Source organism: Antechinus flavipes, chromosome 3 (assembly GCF_016432865.1).
Source record: "Antechinus flavipes isolate AdamAnt ecotype Samford, QLD, Australia chromosome 3, AdamAnt_v2, whole genome shotgun sequence".
Taxonomy (NCBI): Eukaryota; Metazoa; Chordata; class Mammalia; order Dasyuromorphia; family Dasyuridae; genus Antechinus; species Antechinus flavipes.
In genome coordinates this window covers 622,143,091-622,164,143 of record NC_067400.1, presented here as the reverse complement: position 1 = coordinate 622,164,143, position 21,053 = coordinate 622,143,091, and the positions used below count along the sequence as shown (strand labels likewise).

The 21,053-nt window shown below is 37.7% G+C and overlaps 1 protein-coding gene across 1 annotated transcript; it reads left to right on the top strand.

Annotated features, from left to right (window-relative positions):
- The first annotated feature begins 10,937 nt into the window (after positions 1-10,937).
- LOC127558222 (olfactory receptor 2L8-like) lies at positions 10,938-12,242 on the top strand. The gene has a single exon (XM_051991449.1). The coding sequence runs from the start codon at positions 10,938-10,940 to the stop codon at positions 11,874-11,876; it is 939 nt and encodes a 312-aa protein (XP_051847409.1). The 3' UTR covers positions 11,877-12,242.
- Positions 12,243-21,053: the final 8,811 nt, after the last annotated feature.

The following is a 21,053-nucleotide window of genomic DNA, read 5'->3' as shown; positions in this document are numbered from 1 at the left end:
TATCTCCCAAAAATTGAATTCTCTTTCCCAAAGTCCTTTTTAAAGTCTCCTTTCTTTCCAAATAGGCAGTGGTATATTTCAGGAATCTTCTACCAAATGGTCTCTACTATGTTTTTCTATTCTGTGCACTGAATTTCTTCGTGTGAATCTACACTGGAACTTTATCACCATCCTTTATTTAGTCTGTTCCTTTGAAACAAGAAATAGTATATATTTTGCCCTTGAAATCCTTTTACACTATTAAAAAACCATTGAGGACCGCCATCTCCAAAGATCTTTTGTTTATGTGGGTTATAACTACTGACATTTGCCATATCAATGATTGAAAGATCTTAGTATTATAGTGAAAATACAGAGTCTTATTCTGAAATTAGAGAGTATAAAATCTTCCAGATGACATTTTGAAAACTTTCATTCCATCCATTTCATTGTATCCCCCTAAATGTCAGCAATATTTGAGGTCAAATTTGCCTCCTATTGTGGCCTCTGCTTAATTTTGCTTATTTACTAAACTGATGGGATTGTTTATAGTCAGTAGAGACCAAAGATTTTGGTATTGACTTCTTTCCTGATCCAGTTTGGGCTTTACTCAGATTGGTCTTATTAGTTTGCTATAAGAACAAAATGAGACACTCATAAGTTAATAAAGCATTCATAAGACAGAATGTCATAGGACATTCTATAGTTAACTAAAACGGATATACTTTATTATTATAAGATTATTATGGGAGAAGGGTATTCACCTAGGACAAGCATTAAAATAATCTTGAATTTATTTAATTGACAAAAGTATCCTTGCTTGAATGACTTGTCATGATAAAGCTCCCCTGTGCTTTATACCTAGCTGACCTGGAAGTGATAATAACAGTTTGAACCTTTAGACTTCTGAACCAAGACTTGAGAATAGATTCTCTATTTTTTAAAGAAGAAATTAGCCTAACTTTTAGAGAAGAGGGAAGAATATGTCACTCCTGCCATACTTGGGAGCTTCTATGTACCTCTATAACTCCCTACTTCTTGCATTTTATCCATTTCCTGGGATATCAAGGTTTGTGGACATCTGGAAGAACATTTCTCCTTCATTTCCTTGAAGTTTAACATACCTTTGCATCCAGTGGGAAAAACCTAAATAAATTCTTTCTTGCCATGCCTGGTTAATGGATACCATCCATCTCAGGCATCTATCATTTCATATTTAAACCACAGTCCAGATATCAAAAACATGTTCAAATTAACTAAAAGGTGACCTTTGTTTAGATATAGGCACAATTTATTCCTTCAGTGAAAGGGATGTTGAATTTGGGAATTGGAGTTCTGAGCTCCAATCCATGTCTATTTTCAGTAAGATATTGTGTCTTGGTTATGTCATTCCCATTCTCTGGCCCTCATTGGCATCATCCACCAATTTATGAAAATGCATAAAATCCTAATGTATGTTATCTGCTACTGTCAAATTTGCTTTGTGTGTTTTTGTTCCCACAAACTTGGAGGGTTTAATGAGGTGTCCTTAGCTTCCTTTTTCATTGATAATGCCATTAATGACATCCTGTTGGTCTCTAACTCTAAGGATTTGAGAGGAAATGGTTGACCCTTACGAGTGTTGAGTACTGGAATGAGCCCAGTCCTCTCTCAGCCTTTTCTCCCAGTTTCCAATAAATCTGGGCTAATTGCCTGTGAATCACAGATGAGGGGAACACTTTCCTATCATAAATGTAACACAGGAGTTCCTTGATTCAATGATACGCAACCTGAAGAAAGAGCTAGATTGCCCTTCATTTACTAGCAGTCAGAGTCCCTTCCAGGCTGGCCCTCTGGAGATGGGACACTCCAAAATGATGGACCCTGAATCCTTTTGAAAATAGAGCTGGCACGAGACAAAAGTTGAACTTGGTACCAGAATTATCAGAAGTACTCAGTACTTGTGGGCCCTTTACCTTCATCATCTCTTGTTAGAGGGAAGGTACTATTTTTGCTTCCATACTTTTTTGGGGGAAGGTCCTCAGAAAGTTCCAAGACACTGGTCAATATGACCCTAACTTAATTCCCCCTTTCTTTACCTCTGTGAAAGTACAGAAGTTAGGAGACCACCTATCTTTTTTTTTTCTTGTGTAACCTGTGAGAAAGGAGCAAGATTCAGGCAGTAATGCTCTAGATTGGACTTCTCCATTAAAGAGGTGGAGAACTTGAGGAGTCTAGTGATCCAGGAGAATTCTGAACCCCAGGCAAGTCCTGTTTGCTGCCAAGGACACGTTCTCAGGGCCAAGAAACAGTAGCTTGTCTTTGCAGCTTTTATTCACTTTCAATTCTTTACCTGCTTCTGTCTGTCTGTTTCTGTGTCTGTGTCTTTGTCTGTCTCTTTCTCTCCCTTCATCTGTGACCATCTCTCTGCCGCTGCTTCTCTGTCTCTCTATGTCTGTTAGAATTGGTGTGTGTGTGTGTGTGTGTGTGTGTATGACTGTGTATGGGTATGTATGTGTGTATTTGTGTATAATATATGTGCATGTGTATTTCTGTTAGTCTATGCCTCTATTTCTTTTTTTCTGTCTCTGTGGCTCTGAGCTCTTCTCTGTGTCTTTGTCTCTGAATATCTCTATCTCTTTTTCTCTGTGTCTATATCTCTCTCACTTTCTGTATTTCTCTCTCTCTCTTTGTATCTGTGTCTCTGTCTCTCTCCATATGTCTCCAACTTTCTCTATTTCTCTGTCTCTGTCTCTTTATCTCCTTGCCTATCTTCTTATCTGACGACCTCTATCTTTGTCTCTATCTCTTTCTCTTTTTCCCTTTCTCGCTCTCTCTATCTGTCTGTCTCTCTGTCTTTCTCGCTTTATGTCTCTACCTCTGTCTTTCTGTCTCTGTCTCTTTCTGTGTGTTTCTTTCTATCTCTATCTCTGTCTCTTTGTGTGTCTTTGTTTGTCTCTGCCCCTCTTTCTCTCTGTATCTCTCTGTCTCTGTCTTTCTCTCTCTCAACTCTCTCCACCCACTCACCTTCACTCCCTCACTTTCCTTCCCTTTGGCACCTTCTCAATCTAGTCTCATCTTCTTTATTTGAATATTTGTACATTTCATATTTTTATGATTGTTGACTAGGATTTAAATTTGGTCATATACCATTCATTATTGACAATCTGTCTATTGCTCATTTATCATTATGATCCATGCTTATTACTCCATCTTGGATTGTCATATTAGTTAAAAAGTGAAGACTACCCCTAATATCTTTATTCTAATTGTCCCCATTACAATCTTCTCTCTCTCAAGAATTCTCAGTACATCACCGTGTTTGCTCTGGTTTGTATTGTTCTATTGCACTATCATGATACCTTTTATAGTATTCTGTATCTCACTTTATGCACTTAAACATGTGACTCTGAGCAGGAATCTTCCTGCACAGTCTTCCCCAGATTAACAGCCAAGGGATCGAAGACAAACTAAAAGGAAAAGTCCCTTTGTTCAAAAGCATTGCAATGGCATTCTTTTGTGGCTTCAGCTTCACTATTATGTGAAGAAGAAAACCCCAAATGTCAAGGGCTGCAACACCCCTGTTAGATTTGTGGAGCAGCAGATTCCACAGCTGGTCCACATATGGGGGTTGTTACCTATAGATCTTTCTTTAAATGATCCTGGAAGTAACTTTCAATTTTAAAATTCCAACCTTCCCAATACTGAGAAGAACACGAAACTGGACTGTCTGGAAGGCACTGTGCTTGTAATTTAGAATCCATCAGAAACCTAATGTATTAAGCCAACTAGCCACTTCTCCCCAGAAGTTAGTGGTTATGACTGTAGGATAAAACGGTTGAAAAAGATGATTTCTCAAGTGGTGTCCTTCTCTAATATGCTATCTTTAATCTTTTGGTTAGTGAGGCCACATCATGCTAGTCCCTTGTGGCTTTTCATTGGTAGATATACAAGCCAACAGTGATCTCAGCAGGAAAGGCCATATTTCTGTGGGTCTAGAGCCAGGATACTCTCCAAAGAAACAAAGCTCAGATTAAGTGTTAGTTGTAGGGCAAAGGGGTCTCCCCAAAGACTTGGACAGCAGGGACAGCAACTTCAGAAACAGAACCACCAACACAAAGGAGCTTGTAAGAGACTGTGTATAGCATTACAGTTCAGCTTTCATCACATCCATTAGCTTTGAGGAAATTGTCAGGGCTGAGAAATGGCATCCTAAGGATATGGTGAACACCATCAAGTGTAGAGGTGAGAGGATATCAGAATTATGTTTTTTATGCAAGCAGGGGACTTTTGAAGAATGGCTGGGAAAATCCTTTCCTACTGTGGACTGGAAAGTAGAAGAAGAAGAAGAATAGTTTATTAATTAGACTTTTTCATGTATACTTTAATTTAGTAGTTAGAATTTTTCATGTACAGAGGGCTTTTCCTTCCACAATCTTTTGGTGTGAGCAATCTAATATTGCTACTCATTTATCAATGAGGGAATAGAAATAGAGAGAAATTATGTGTACAAGACAATAATTGATAAGTGGCAAATATGGTCAGAAAGCTCAGCTTTTATCTTATGCTGCATAGGATGAGATTTAAATTTTTAAAAAGATAAAATTCTAGCTATACATCTGAGAGAACATGGGACCAAAGAAATCTGCAAAATTTTCTTCTGGAAGGAAAAACAGCATTTCCTCCATCAGGAAAAGTAGACACATGAAATACTCAAAAGCAAGAAGAAAGCCTTTTCCTCTAGAAGCCCCTTCCCAGCTCAGGAATCTAGGATTCTTGAGAGAGATTCTTGGTAGTCATGTCTAATGTGCATGTGGGACTATATGGGAGGATGTCACCGTAAGCAGCTCCATGTATAGCATCAGGAATTCAAGTCATCATCAAGAAAAGTTGAGGTTTTGTCCCAAATTAGAGAACTGAGAGAAGTTTAAGTATATAGATTTCCTTGCCTGCATCTGCTTTCAAAGGACTACATAGTTGAAGGATTGGATATAAAAGAAATGAGAGGAAGAGCTCAGTGTGTGTGTGTGTGTGTGTGTGTGTGTGTGTGTGTGTGTGTGTTGAAGTAAGGTCAGATAGATATTCATCATCTGAGGGCTCCTGTCACTTGTACTGTTCCTGGGCACTCCATCTCATCAGATCTCCAAACCCTTATCTGTAGCATAAGAAAACTGCCTTGTCTTTGAGGTCCTTTCCATGATTATACTGAAAAAGAAAAATGATCTTTGAGCTCCAACAATTGTTCTATTGGGGGCCTCCAAGGCTGGGAAGGTTATGGTTATTCTAAGATAAGGAAAACACGAGTATTAAATTGAGTAATTTCTTATAGTGACTGATCTACATGAGATGACAGGGAACAGGAATAAAGAACAAGGCAAGGGGGTTCCCCCCCCAGAAACTGCTGAGGATGCTTTTTGGTCTGATTATGCTTTGTGTATGCATGGGGGGGAGAAAAAACTGGTTGTGTCACATAGGAAACTTTCCTGAATTGTTTGTGGAATTTAGCTCATCTACTGGATTGAGTGATATTATTATGATGCTAAAAATCATTTATCCTGAGATCACATCTCATCCTTATTATAAGCAGCTCAATTGGTTAGATCAGTTCAAATGGTACCCTTAGCTGCCAGAGTCTGAATATTCAAGCTAATTATGTATTTTAACATTTTATATATATAAAGGTCCAATTTAGACAAGAAAAACTTAGTCTAGTATCAGTAGGATTAGAGTATTTAGAGAAAAAAGGGCCTGGGAAAATAAAATTCACAACTCTGGACACAGTTTCATTGAGAGTGAGTATTTGCAAAGTATACATAGAAAAGAAATAGCAGAAAAGGATATGAACTCAGATCTTTTGACATTAGATTTAAACTAATACTGCTTGTAGCTTTGATTATTTATTTTGCTGTTCAGACCTCTTTTTTCACAAATGTGGGAAATCCCTTCACCAATGTGGATCAACAAATCCTTCATGATACTGAGCTTTGGCAAGTTTTGGGGGGAGCACTGAGAAGTTGTAACTTGTTACTTGTTGCTGTCATTTAGTCAGAGGTGAAATTTGAATACTGACCCCAATTCTGGCCATTCCATTGCTTAATACTGTCTTTTAAAAAGGGGACAGATTGTATTGCTATCTTTTCTTTATACTTGGCTTACATCCCCCCCTTTCAAAGCGCTATATCTTACAACAAAGAATCTAAAAACAAAAGAAAAAAAATTAGTTCACTAAGACTAATCAAAACAATTGTCTTAATTGCAGTAATGGAACAACATTCTATAAATGTTGATTGGTTAAGGAGCAACCAGTTGTCATGGTGGATAGAGGGACAAGATTGGAGACAGGAAGACCTGAGCTGAAATCCAACCTTAGACCTATGTGAGCCTGGCCATCTCACTTAACCCTTAATATCTTAGTTTCCTCTTTTGTAAAATAAATTGTAGAAGGGAATGGTAAACCACTCATAACTAAACAACAACAACCATAAGATAGTGTTTTTATATGTTGCCAGGAAGTCTCTCTTGCTTCTCCCCTGTCAGTTCTGATGCTCTTTCTGCCTCATCTCAGCACTTCATCATGACCATCACTGACTTCAGTCCAGGTCATCTATCCACTGTATCACCTAGATGCCTTTATACTACTAACAATAACCCATTATTATCATTTTATTTAAAGAACTTTCAGGTGTTTTATTTCAATGATGCTTCCCCAAAGCCCCATAGATGAAGAATAAAAATCTTTCATGATGAAAGACATGAAAAAGTATTCCTGCCATGAGCCAAGCAAGGAATGGGGAGAGCCAGGAAGTCAGCCCAGCTCGTCCAACTCTAACAGTGTTGGGTTTGGGGGATTTCCACTGGGAACTTTTTCACTGCTGATAAAATGAACTAGGGACCAGGTAGACAGGATTAGCTCCTTTGTTCCAATGCCAAGGTTGCTTTTCATTGACATTTTCTTTCCCTTCATTCAAATGAGAATCACTGGATAGCATGAGTGGATTGAATCTTCAACAAAATTAATCTTTAAAAAGTTATTCTAAAAACACTCTAGCAAACCCAATTCATCTCCATAACTTTTTTTAAAATAACTTTTTATTGACAGAATCCATACCAGGGTAATTTTTTACAGCATTATCCCTTGTACTCACTTCTGTCTGATTTTTCCCCTCCCTCCTTCCACCCCCTCCCACAAATGGCAAGTAATCCTTTACATGTTGAATAGGTTACAGTATATGCTAGATACAATATATGTGTGCAGAACCGAAGAGTTCTCTTGTTGCACAGGGAGAATTGGATTCAGAAGGTATAAATAACCTGGGAAGAAAAACAAAAATGCCAGCAGTTTATATTTATTTCCCAGTGTTCTTTCTTTGGGTGTAGCTGCTTCTGTCCATCCTTGATCAACTGAAACTGAATTAGCTCTTTTTATTGAAAAGATCCACTTCCATCAGAATACATCCTCAAACAGTATCGTTGTTGAAGTATATAATGATTTCCTGGTTCTGCTCATTTCACATAGCATCAGTTCATGTAAGTCTCGCCAGTCCTCTCTGTATTCATCCTGCTCGTCATTTCTTATAGAACAATAATATTCCATAACGTTCATATACCACAATTTACTCAACCATTCTCCAATTGATGGGCATCCTTTCATTTTCCACCATCTAGCCACTACAAACAAGGCTGCCACAAACATTTTGGCACATACAGGTCCCTTTTCCTTCTTTAGTATCTCTTTGGGGTATAAGCCCAGTAGAAACACTGCTGGATTAAAGGGGATGCACAGTTTGATAACTTTTTGAGCATAGTTCCAAATTGTTCTTCAGAATGGCTGGATGTGTTTACAGTTCCACCAACAATGTATCAGTGTCCCTGTTTTCCCACATCCCCTCCAACATTCCACATTATATTTCCCTGTCATTCTAGCCAATCTGACAGGTATGTAGTGGTATCTCAAGAGTTGTCTTAATTTGCATTTCTCTGATTAATAATGATTTGGAGCATATTTTCATATGGCTATAAATAGTTTTAATTTCTTCATCTGAGAATTATCTGTTCATATCCTTTGACCATTTATCAATTGGAGAATGGCTTGATTTCTTATAAATTAGAGTCAATTCTCTATATATTTTGGAAATGAGGCCTTTATCAGAACCTTTGACTGTAAAAATGTTTTCCCACTTTATTGTTTCCCTTCTAATCTTGTCAGCATTTGTTTTGTTTGTGCAAAAACTTTTCAATTTGATATAATCAAAATTTTCTATTTTGTGGTCAATAGTGATCTCTAGTTCTTCTTTGGTCATAAATTCCTCTCTCTTGCACAGGTCTGAGAGGTAAACTATCCTATGCTCTTCCAATTTATTTATAATCTCATTCTTTATGCCTAGGTCATGAACCCATTTTGACCTTATCTTGGTGTACAATGTTAAGTGTGGGTCAATGCCTAGTTTCTGTCATATTAATTTCCAATTTTCCCACTAATTTTTGTCAAATAATGTATTCTTATCCCAAAAACTGGGGTCTTAGGGTTTGTCAAACACTAGATTATTAAAGTTATTGGCTGTTTTGTCCTTTGAATCTAACTATTCTATTGATCAACTAGTCTATTTCTAAGCCAATACCAGATGGTTTTAGTAACTGCTGCTTTAGAATATAATTTTAGATCTGGTACAGCTAGGCCACCTTCATTTGATTTTTTTTTTCACTAATTCCCTTGAAATTCTTGACCTTTTGTTTTTCCATATGAACTTTGTTGTTATTTTTTCTAGGTCATCAAAATAGTTTTTTGGGAGTCTGATTGGTATAGCACTAAATAAATAGATTAATTTAGGTAGTATTGTCATCTTTATTATATTTGCTCGCCCAATCTAAGAGCATTTAATATTTTTCCACTTGGTTAGATCAGACTTAATATGTATGCAAAGTGTTTTGTAGTTTTGCTCATAAAGTTCATCTCCATATCTTTTATTTGAAAAGGTTTTATTTCTAAATTAATTACTCTTAACTGAGTTACTCATGAATCAAGTGCTTTTGATGCAAATCTTTCGTATTTTATTTCTCTTTTTTATGCATATGAGCTTGAAGCAGACAGTATGGCTCATCTGCCCTGAGCCCCAGAGTCTTCCATTACAACATGGAAATTACATTTTCAAAAAGCTTTTTCATAGAACATACATATAGGTTTCCATATGCATACTGCCTTTTATGCATAATAAGTGAATTTATATGTTTGAGAGTCAGTGTCACATACTGAATAAATTGGTCTTATGGAAGACCTGAGTATGGAAATCTGACAATAATACATCCTAGTCACTGACTCCTGCCAAGCCACTTACCTCTAAGTCCACTGCACTGCTTTTAAGTGCATAAATTTCAAAGAAAGGCTGACCTGCCTCAGTAGAGGGATTCTTCTCAACTCTGAGTTTCTTGTACTAAGGAAAGCACAAGCTCAATCCTTACAAATAATGGCTTGCCTCTCTTTGTGTGCAGGGGTGGGTGGGTGGGTGCACGTATGTATGTCTATGTGGATGTGGGTCCTGGGGGAGCAGATGGATGTCACTGGCCACCTTCATCCTCTGCTGCCTGCTTCGGACCCAGCTCTCCAGCTCCTCCTCAGAAATCCTGCTCTCCTTATTCCAGAATATTTTTGATCACTAGCCCGACTGAGCCCATCAGTGTTTGGTCTTATGCCACACCCATACTCCAGATCTGGAAAGTTCATGTCAATGAATTGCCCTATGGATATATTAACCATTCAAATTACTTTCATAGCCAAACCTCACCATCACATGCTTACATTTATTGACTTCCACAATCAAATGCAAGCTCCTAGAGAGTAGGGACTTTTTTTTTTATAACATATTCCCGTGCCTGGCACATAGTATGCACTTAATAAATACTTTCAAAGATTAATTTCATACACAAACACACATGTGCATGCATGTCTGTTTGACTTAATCCACTGAAGAAGAAAATAACAGAGAAAAGAAAAAAGAGTTAATGGTTAATAGTCACAAAGATTTGGATACAACTAAATCACTGAACAATAATGCATGCATATATGTATGCATATATTTGTGTGTGTATCTCTCTGTGTATAATCTTACTTCTCCAATTTCCCCTTTCACATCAAGCAAATCACATTTGAAGAAGAACAAAAAACCTGAAATGTGTCCATGATATTGGGGCTAACATGTAACTACAGAATCAGGAAGACTTGCCTTCTACTCCTGCTTCTGACACATCCTGTTGGATGAGTGTGGGCAGCTGTACACCTCTCAGCTCTCTAAATTACAGAACAGGTCCTGAAGCACATCCAGAGAGTTCTCTAGAGAATGGCAATCACAAGTCTAGGCAGGAAAAAACCCATTTCAGATACAAACACACACACACACATAAAATTTCTTTTTAGTGTGGGGAGATGTTAAAGAATAAAAAACTCCAACAGAAATCAAAGAAAATCTTTTTGGTCCCAAAGTAGCTTCTGAAGTGGAAGGACAGCCCTGAGACCATGAGAAACATTATCTTTGTTTGAAACTCTATCTGCAGTCAGAACTATGTTGCTAGCTTTTCACATCCTAATGCAGATGGTATTTACTGGTTTACACCCCAAGATATGCTGCCTAAAAACCTTACCTACTACCTAAGACTTTGACAACTTGATAAACATAAAGAAATATTGTCTTATTGCCTGTCTGGGAATGGAATTCTTAAATGTGATGACCTTTACCTCCTGTGGGAAAGGAATTCTCTTGTTATAATGAATGCTTCAAAGAACCCCTCTGTAGATTTTTCTATAAATATGTGTCTCTGAACTACTTGGCACTGATCCCCAGGTCTGATGGGGCTCAGTTCTGGCCAGTGATCAATAAAATGCTCTTAAACTTTCATTATTTTGGCTGTCCTATATTTTCTGTCATCTGGGCACTTCACTTATTATTTATTTCTTTTATGTTTCAGGAAAATAATTTAGAAAGTTCTTTATGGAGGAATGGAATCAAACCACTACTGGTTTCTTTTTAATGGGGCTGTTTCCACCAACAAAGACTAGCCTGCTTCTCTTCTCCTTGGTTATCCTCATCTTCCTAATTGCCTTTTTGGGTAACTCAACCATGACTTTCCTCATCTGGATGGATCGCCATCTCCACACCCCCATGTATTTCCTACTCAGTCAGCTCTCCCTCATGGACCTCATGTACATTTGCAGTACGGTTCCCAAGATGGCCATCAACTTCCTGTCTGGCAACAATTCTATCTCTTTAGTAGGTTGTGCTTTCCAAAGTGTCAGCTTCCTAACCATGGCAGGTGCTGAAGGATTACTTCTGGCATCCATGGCCTATGACCGTTATGTAGCCATTTGCCGTCCCCTCCATTATGCTATTGTCATGAACAAGAGAATGTGTTTGCTGATGATTGCTGGGTCCTGGGTCTCTTCACTCATCAATTCCATTTTCCATACTGTATATGCACTCTGTATACCCTATTGCAAGTCCAGAGTGATTAACCATTTTTTCTGTGATATCCCTGCCATGGTGCCTCTGGCCTGTATAGATACCTGGGCCTATGAGTACACTGTTCTCTTCAGCACCAGCTTGTTTCTTTTGGTCCCTTTCATTGGTATCATGGCTTCCTATGGCCGGGTTCTCTATGCTGTTTACCACATGCGCTCAACACAGGGGAGGAAGAAAGCTTTCACGACTTGTTCTACCCACCTGACTGTGGTCACCTTCTACTACGGCCCATTTATGTACACATATCTAAGGCCCCCATCTCTGCGCTCCCCAGAAGAGGACAAGAACATGGCTGTCTTCTATACTATCCTCACCCCTATGCTTAACCCCATCATCTATAGCTTGAGAAATAAGGAGGTGTTGGGAGCTCTCCAGAGGGTCTTTGGAAAATCCTTATCTCAAAAAGCATAGCTGGGGACATAAAGTCACAGAAACAGAACCATAAACAATCTTACCAGTTACATAGCTTAACTACTTTATATGACAGATTTGGGCACTGACTATATTCATCCACCAATTCTGATTAACCATTATTTTATTTTTATATTTTTTCTTTCTATCTTTTTTTTTCTTTTTTCAATGCTTTTTATTTTCAAAACATATGCATAGATAGCTTTCAACATCCACCTCACGAAACCTGCTTAACATTATTTTAAATATTATTTTTCTCCATTAATATATAATTTTTCTCTCTCTGCTATGTTCTCCCAGAAACAAATAAGCAAGTATTCAAACCCTTGTAGCAACTTGGAAAAATTAAATAAAAATAAATCAGAAAATTGGCCAAATCCAATAATGTGTTTCACATTCTGTGTAATTGGTTAATCACTATTTTGTTGACAGGTGAATGAAATTCTTTATCACCAGTATTTTCAAATCATGGCTGGTTTTTTGATGATCACAATTCTTAATGGTTTCAATTAAATGTATTAGCAGTGTTATTATTATTTTGGAAATTATTCTACACTTAATGACCTAAATCAAATTTAAGATACTCTGATTCTGCTTTCTAGTCCCTTTAGGATTGGTTTTCAGAAAAGGAATTTATATGTATATTGAATGCAGACACATATTTGTATTTCCCTACCATGATATTGTGAGATATCTCTATAGTACAATTATAGAAAAGTATAAAATTAGAAAAATAAAAGAAAAAGAAATTGTTCTGCCACATTTGTTTAGTTTCCTCTTCATCATTTTACACATCTTCAATTTCTTTGAAACTGTCTCCTTTGTTGTTAAAGCTCAATCATATAGTATTACACTCATATACCATCATTTGTTCTCCTTTTATGGGAAATCACTTAGTTTCCCATTGTTTATCTCCCAAAAATTGAATTCTCTTTCCCAAAGTCCTTTTTTAAGTCTCCTTTCTTTCCAGATAGGCAGTGGTATATTTCAGGAATCTTCTACCAAATGGTCTCTACTATGTTTTTCTATTCTGTGGACTGAATTTCTTTGTGTGAATCTACAATGGAACTTTATCACCATCCTTTATTTAGTCTGTTCCTTTGAAACAAGAAATAGTACATATTTTGCCCTTGAAATCCTTTTACACTATTAAAAAAACATTGAGGACTGCCATCTCCAAAGATCTTTTGTTTATGTGGGTTATAACTATTGACATTTGCCATATCAATGATTGAAAGATCTTAGTATTATAGTGAAAATGCAGTCTTGTTGTGAAAATAGAGAGTAGAAAATCTTCCAGATGACATTTTGAAAACTTTCATTCCATCCATTTCATTGTATCCCCCTAAATATCAGCAATATTTGAGGTCAAATTTGCCTCCTATTGTGGCCTCTGCTTAATTTTGCTTATTTACTAAACTGGTGGGATTGTTTATAGTCAGTAGAGACAAAAGATTTTGGTATTGGCTTCTTTACTGATCCAGTTTGAGCTTTACTCAGATTGGTCTTATTAGTTTGCTATAAGAACAAAATGAGACACTCATAAGTTAATAAAGCATTCATAAGACGGAATGTCCTAGGACATTCTATAGTTAACTAAAACGGATATACTTTATTATTATAAGATTATTATGGGAGAAGGGTATTCACCTAGGACAAGCATTAAAATAATCTTGAATTTATTTAATTGACAAAAGTATCCTTGCTTGAATGACTTGTCATGATAAAGCTCCCCCGTGCTTTATACCTAGCTGACCTGGAAGTAATAATAATAGCTTGAACCTTTAGACTTCTGAACCAAGACTTGAGAGTAGATTCTCTTTTTAAAGAAGAAATTAGCCTAATATTTAGGGAGGAGGAAAGAATATGTCACTCCTGCCACACTTGGGAGCTTCTATGTACCTCTATAATTCCCTACTTCTTGCATTTTATCCATTTCCTGTGATATCAAGATTTGTGGACATCTGGAAGAACATTTCTCCTTCATTTCCTTGAAGTTTAACATACCTTTGAATCCAGTGGGAAAAACCTAAATAAATTCTTTCTTGCCATGCCTGGTTAAATGATACCATCCATCTCAGGCAGCTATCTTTTCATATTTAAACCACAGTCCAGAAATCAAAATCATGTTCAAATTAACTAAAAGCTGACCTTTGTTTAGATATAGGCACAATTTATTCCTTCAGTTAAAGGGATGTTGAATTTGGGAATTGGAGTTCTGAGTTCCAATCCATGTCTATTTTCAGTAAGATATTGTGTCTTGGTTATGTCATTCCCATTCTCTGGCCCTCATTGGCATCATCCACCAATTTATGAAAATGCATAAAATCCTAATGTATATTATCTGCTGATGTCAAATTTGCTTTGTGTTTTTGTTCCCACAAACTTGGAGGGTTTAATGAGGTGTCCTTAGCTTCCTTTTTCATTGGTAATGTCATTCATGACATCCTGTTGGTCTCTAACTCTAAGGATTTGAGAGGAAATAAGTTGAACCTTACGAGTGTTGGGTATTGGAATGAGCCCAGTCCTCTCTCAGCCTTTTCTCCCAGTTTCCAATAAATCTGGGCTAATTGCCTGTGAATCACAGATGAGGGGAACACTTTCCTATCATAAATGTAACACAGGAGTTCCTTGATTCAATGATACGCAACCTGAAGAAAGAGCTAGATTGCCCTTCATTTACTAGCAGTCAGAGTCCCTTCCAGGCTGGCCCTGTGGAGATGGGGCACTCCAAAATGATGGACCCTGAATCCTTTTGAAAATAGAGCTGGCACGAGACAAAAGTTGAACTTGGTACCAGAATTATCAGAAGTACTCAGTACTTGTGGGCCCTTTACCTTCCTCATCTCTTGTTAGAGGGAAAGTACTATTCTTGCTTCCATACTTTTTTGGGGGAAGGTCCTCAGAAAGTTCCAAGACACTGCAATATGACCCTAACTTAATTCCCCCTTTCTTTACCTCTGTGAAAGTACAGAAGTTAGGAGACCACCTATCTTTTTTTTTTCTTGTGTAACCTTTGAGAAAGGAGCAAGATTCAGGCAGTAATGCTCTAGATTGGACTTCTCCATTAAAGAGGTGGAGAACTTGAGGAGTCTAGTGATCCAGGAGAATTCTGAACCCCAGGCAAGTCCTGTTTGCTGCCGAGGACACGTTCTCTGGGCCAAGAAACAGTAGCTTGTCTTTGCAGCTTTTATTCACTTTCAATTCTTTGCCTGCTTCTGTCTGTCTGTTTCTGTGTCTGTGTCTTTGTCTGTCTCTTTCTCTCCCTTCATCTGTGACCATCTCTCTGCCGCTGCTTCTCTGTCTCTCTATGTCTGTTAGAATTGGTGTCTGTGTGTGTGTGTGTGTGTGTGTGTGTGTATGACTGTGTATGGGTATGTATGTGTATATATGTATAATATATGTGCATGTGTATTTCTGTTAGTCTATGCCTCTATTTCTTTTTTTCTGTCTCTGTGGCTCTGAGCTCTTCTCTGTGTCTTTGTCTCTGAATATCTCTATCTCTTTTTCTCTGTGTCTATATCTCTCTCAGTTTCTGTATCTATATTTCTCTCTCTCTCTTTGTATCTATGTCTCTGTCTCTCTCCAAATGTCTCTAACTTTCTCTATTTCTCTGTCTCTGTCTCTTTATCTCCTTGTCTATCTTCTTATCTGTCGACCTCTACCTTTGTCTCTATCTCTTTCTCTTTTTCCCTTTCTCACTCTCTCTATCTGTCTGTCTGTCTTTCTCGCTTTATGTCTCTACCTGTCTTTCTGTCTCTGTCTCTTTCTGTGTGTTTCTTTCTATCTCTATCTCTGTCTCTTTGTGTGTCTTTGTCTGTCTCTGCCCCTCTTTCTCTCTGTATCTCTCAGTCTCTGTCTTTCTCTCTCTCAACTCTCTCCACCCACTCACCTTCACTCCCTCACTTTCCTTCCCTTGGGCACCTTCTCAATCTAGTCTCATCTTCTTTATTCGAATATTTGTACATTTCATATTTTTATGATTGTTGACTAGGATTTAAATTTGGTCATATACCATTCATTATTGACAATCTGTCTATTGCTCATTTATCTTTATGATCCATGCTTATTACTCCATCTTGGATTGTCATATTAGTTAAAAAGTGAAGACTGCCCCTAATATCTTTATTCTAATTGTCCCCATTACAATCTTCTCTCTCTCAAGAATTCTCAGTACATCACCGTGTTTGCTCTGGTTTGTATTGTTCTATTGCACTATCATGATACCTTTTATAATATTCTGTATCTCACTTTATGCACTTAAACATGTGATTCTGAGCAGGAATCTCCCTGCACAGTCTTCCCCAGATTAACAGCCAAGGGATCGAAGACAAACTAAAAGGAAAAGTCCCTTTGTTCAAAAGCATTGCAATGGCATTCTTTTGTGGCTTCAGCTTCACTATTATGTGAAGAAGAAAACCCCAAATGTCAAGGGCTGCAACACCCCTGGTAGATTTGTGGAGCAGCAGATTCCACAGCTGGTCCACATATGGGGGTTGTTACCTATAGATCTTTCTTTAAATGATCCTGGAAGTAACTTTCAATTTTAAAATTCCAACCTTCCCAATACTGAGAAGAACACGAAACTGGACTGTCTGGAAGGCACTGTGCTTGTAATTTAGAATCCATCAGAAACCTAATGTATTAAGCCAACTAGCCACTTCTCCCCAGAAATTAGTGGTTATGACTGTAGGATAAAAGAGTTGAAAAAGATGATTTCTCAAGTGGTGTCCTTCTCTAATATGCTATCTTTAATCTTTTGGTTAGTGAGGCCACATCATGCTAGTCCCTTGTGGCTTTTCATTGGTAGATATACAAGCCAACAATGATCTCAGCAGGAAAGACCATATTTCTGTGGGTCTAGAGCCAGGATACTCTCCAAAGAAACAAAGCTCAGATTAAGTGTTAGTTGTAGGGCAAAGGGGTCTCCCCAAAGACTTGGACAGCAGGGACAGCGACTTCAGAAACAGAACCACTAGCACAAAGGAGCTTGTAAGAGACTGTGTATAGCATTACAGTTCAGCTTTCATCACATCCATTAGCTTTGAGGAAATTGTCAGGGCTGAGAAATGGCATCTTAAGGATATGGTGAACACCATCAAGTATAGAGGTGAGAGGATATCAGAATTATGTTCTTTATGCAAGCAGGGGACTTTTGAAGAATGGCTGGGAAAATCCTTTCCTACTGTGGACTGGAAAGTAGAAGAAGAAGAAGAATAGTTTATTAATTAGACTTTTTCATGTATACTTTAATTTAGTAGTTAGAATTTTTCATGTACAGAGGGCTTTTCCCTCCACAATCTTTTGGTGTGAGCAATCTAATATTGTTACTCATTTATCAATGAGGGGATAGAAATAGAGAGACATTATGTGTACAAGACAATAATTAATAAGTGGCAAATATGGTCAGAAAGCTCAGGTTTTATATTCTGCTTCATAGGATGAGATTTAAATTTTTAAAAAGACAAAATTCTAGCTATAGATATGATAGAACATGGGACCATAGAAATCCACAAAATTTCCTTCTGGGAGGAAAAACAGCATTTTCTCCATCAGGAAAAGTAGACACATGAAATACTCAAAAGCAAGGAGAAAGCCTTTTCCTCTAGAAACCCCTTCTCAGCTCAGGAGTCTAGGATTCTTGAGAGAGATTCTTGGTAGTCATGTCTAATGTCTACCTTAAGGATGTCACCTTAAGCAGCTCCATGTATAGCATTAGGAATTCAAATCATCATCAAGAAATTTGAGGTTTTGTCCCAAATTAGAGAACTGAGAGAAGTTTAAGTGTATAGATTTCCTTGCCTGCATCTGCTTTCAAAGGATTACATAGTTGAAGGAATGGATATAAAAGAAATGAGAGGAAGAGCTCAGTGTGTGTGTGTGTGTGTGTGTGTGTGTGTGTGTGTGTGTTGAAGTAAGGTCAGATAGATGTTCATCATCTGAGGGCTCCTGTCACTTGTACTGTTCCTGGGCACTCCCATCTCATCAGATCTCCAAACCCTTATCTGAGCATAAGAAAACTGCCTTGTCTTTGAGGTCCTTTCCATGATTATACTGAAAAGGAAAAATGATCTTTGAGCTCAGTGGAACAACTGTTGGGGGCCTCCAAGGCTGGGAATGTTATGGTTATTCTAAGATAAGGAAAACACGAGAGTTAAATGGACTAATTTCTTATAGTGATTGATCTACATGAAATGACAGGGAACAGGAATGAAGAGCAAGGCAAGGGGGATCTCCCCTCCTCTGGAAACTGCTGAGGATGCTTTTTGGTCTGATTACACTTTGTGTATGCGTGGGGGCAGGGGGGGGGCGAGAAAAAACTGGTTGTGTCACATAGGAAACTTTGCTGAATTGTTTGTGGAATTTAGTTCATCTACTGGATAGAGTGATATTATTATGATGATAAAAAATCATTTATCCTGAGATCACATCTCATCCTCATTGTAACCAGCTCAATTGGTTAGATCAGTCCAAATGGTACCCTTAGCTGCCAGAGTCTGAATATTCAAGCTAATTATGTATTTTAACATTTTATATATATAAAGGTCTCATTTAGACAAGAAAAACTTAATCTAGTATCAGTAGGATTAAAGTATTTAGAGAAGAAAGAGCCTGGGAAAATCAACTTCACAACTCTCGACACAGTTTCATTGAGAGTGAGTGAGTATTTCCAATGTATACATAGAAAAGAAATAGCAGAAAAAGGATATGAACTCAGATCTTTTGACATTAGATTTAAACTAATACTGCTTGTAGCTTTGATTATTTATTTTGCTGTTCAGACCTCTTCTTTCACAAATGTGGGAAATCCCTTCACCAATGTGGATCAACAAATCCTTCATGATACTGAGCTTTGGCAAGTTTTGCGGGGAGCACAGAGAAGTTGTAACTTGTTACTTGTTGCTGCCATTTAGTCAGAGGTGAAATTTGAATACTGACCCCAATTCTGGCCATTCCATTGCTTAATACTGTCTTTTAAAAAGGGGGCAGATTGTATTGCTATCTTTTCTTTATATTTGGCTTACATCCCCTCCCTTCCAAAGCACTATATCTTACAATAAAGAATCTAAAAACAAAAGAAAAAAATAAATTCACTAAGATTAATCAAAACAATTGTCTTAATAGCAGTAATGGAACAACATTCTATAAATGTTGATTGGTTAAGGAGCAACCAGGTGTCATGGTAGATAGTGGGACAAGATTGGAGACAGGAAGACCTGAGCTGAAATCTGACTTTAGACACTATGTGAGCCTGGGCATCTCACTTAACCCTTAATATCTCAGTTTCCTCATCTGTAAAATAAATTATAGAAGGGAATGGCAAACTACTCCAGTATCTTTGCCAAAGAAACTCCACTTGGGTCCTAAAGAATCACTCATAACTCAACAACAACAGCCATAAGATAATGTTTTTATATGTTGCCAGGAAGTCTCTCTTGCTTCTCCCCTCTCGGTTCTGATGTTCTTTCTGCCTCATCTCAGGACTTCATCATGACCATCACTGACTTCAGGCCAGGTCATCTATCCACTGTATCACCTAGATGCCTTTATACTACTAACAATAACCCATTATTATCATTTTATTTAAAGAACTTTCAGGTGTTTTATTTCAATGATGCTTCCCCAAAGCCCCATAAATGAAGAATAAAAATCTTTCATGATGAAAGAAATGAAAAAGTTTTCCTTCCATGAGCCAAGCAAGGAGTGGGGAGAGCCAGGAAGTCCGCTCAGCTCGTCCAACTCTAACAGTGTTGGCTTTGGGGGATTTCCACTGGGGACATTTTCGCTGCTGGAAAATGAACTAGGGACCAGGTAGACAGGATTAGCTCCTTTGTTCCAATGCCAAGGTTGCTTTTCATTGACATTTTCTTTCCCTTCATCCAAATGAGAATCACTGGAAAGAATGAGTGGATTGAATCTCCAACAAATCTAACAAAATTAATTTTTAAAAAATTACTCTAAAAACACTCTAGCAAACTTAATTCATCTACATATCTTTTATTTGAAAATGTTTTCTTTCTAAATGAATTACTCTTAACTGAGTTACTCATGAATCAAGTGCTTTTGATGCAAATCTTTCATATTTTATTTCTCTTTTTTAAGCATATGAGCTTGAAGCAGACAGTATGACTCATCTGCCCTGAGCCCCAGAGTCTTCCATTACAATATGGAAATTACATTTTCAAAAAGCTTTTTCATAGAACATACACATAGGTTTCCATATGCATACTGGCTCTTATGCATAATAAGTGAATTTTTATGTTTGAGGGTCAGTGTCATGTACTGAATAAAGGTCTTATGGAAGACCTGAGTATGGAAATCTGACAATAATACATGCTAGTCACTGACTCCTGACAAACCCCTTAACCTCTAAGTCCTCTGCACTGCTTTTAAGTGCATAAATTGCAAAGAAAGGCTGACCTGCCTCGGTAGAGGGATTCTTCTCAACTATGAGTTCCTTGTACTAAGGAAAGCACAGACTCAATCCTTAAAAATAATGGCTTGCCTGCCTTTGTATGAAGGGGTGGGTGGGTGGGTGCACATATGTGTATCTATGTGGATGTAGGTCCTGGGGGAGCAGATGGATGTCACTGGCCACCTTCATCCGCTGCTGCCTGCTTCAGACCCAGCTCTTCAGCTCCTCCTCAGGAATCCTGCTCTCCTTATTCCAGAACATTTTTGATCACTAGCCCGACTGAGCCCATCAGTGTTTGGTCTTATGCCACACCCATACTCCAGATCTGGAAAGTTCATGTCAATGAATTGCGCTATGGATATATTAACCATTCAAATTACTTTCATAGCCAAACCTCACCATCACATGCTTACATTTATTGACTTCCACAATCAAATGCAAGCTCCTAGAGAGTAGGGACTTTTTTTTTTTTAACATATTCCAGTGCCTGGCACATAGTATGCATTTAATAAATACTTTCAAAGATTAATTTCATGTACAAACACGCACGTGCATGCATGTCTGTTTGACTTAATCCACTGAAGAAGAAAATAACAGAGAAAAGAAAAAGAGTTAATGGTTAATAGAGTCACAAAAATTTTGATACAACTAAATCACTGAACAATAATGCATGTATATATGTATGCATATATTTGCGTGTGTATCTCTCTGTGTATAATCTTACTTCTCCAATTTCCCCTTTCACACCAAGCAAATCACAT

Bases quoted from the DNA above. Each gene is read 5' to 3' on its own strand.
- LOC127558222 (XM_051991449.1), top strand. From the start codon at position 10,938: ATGGAGGAATGGAATCAAACCACTACTGGTTTCTTTTTAATGGGGCTG.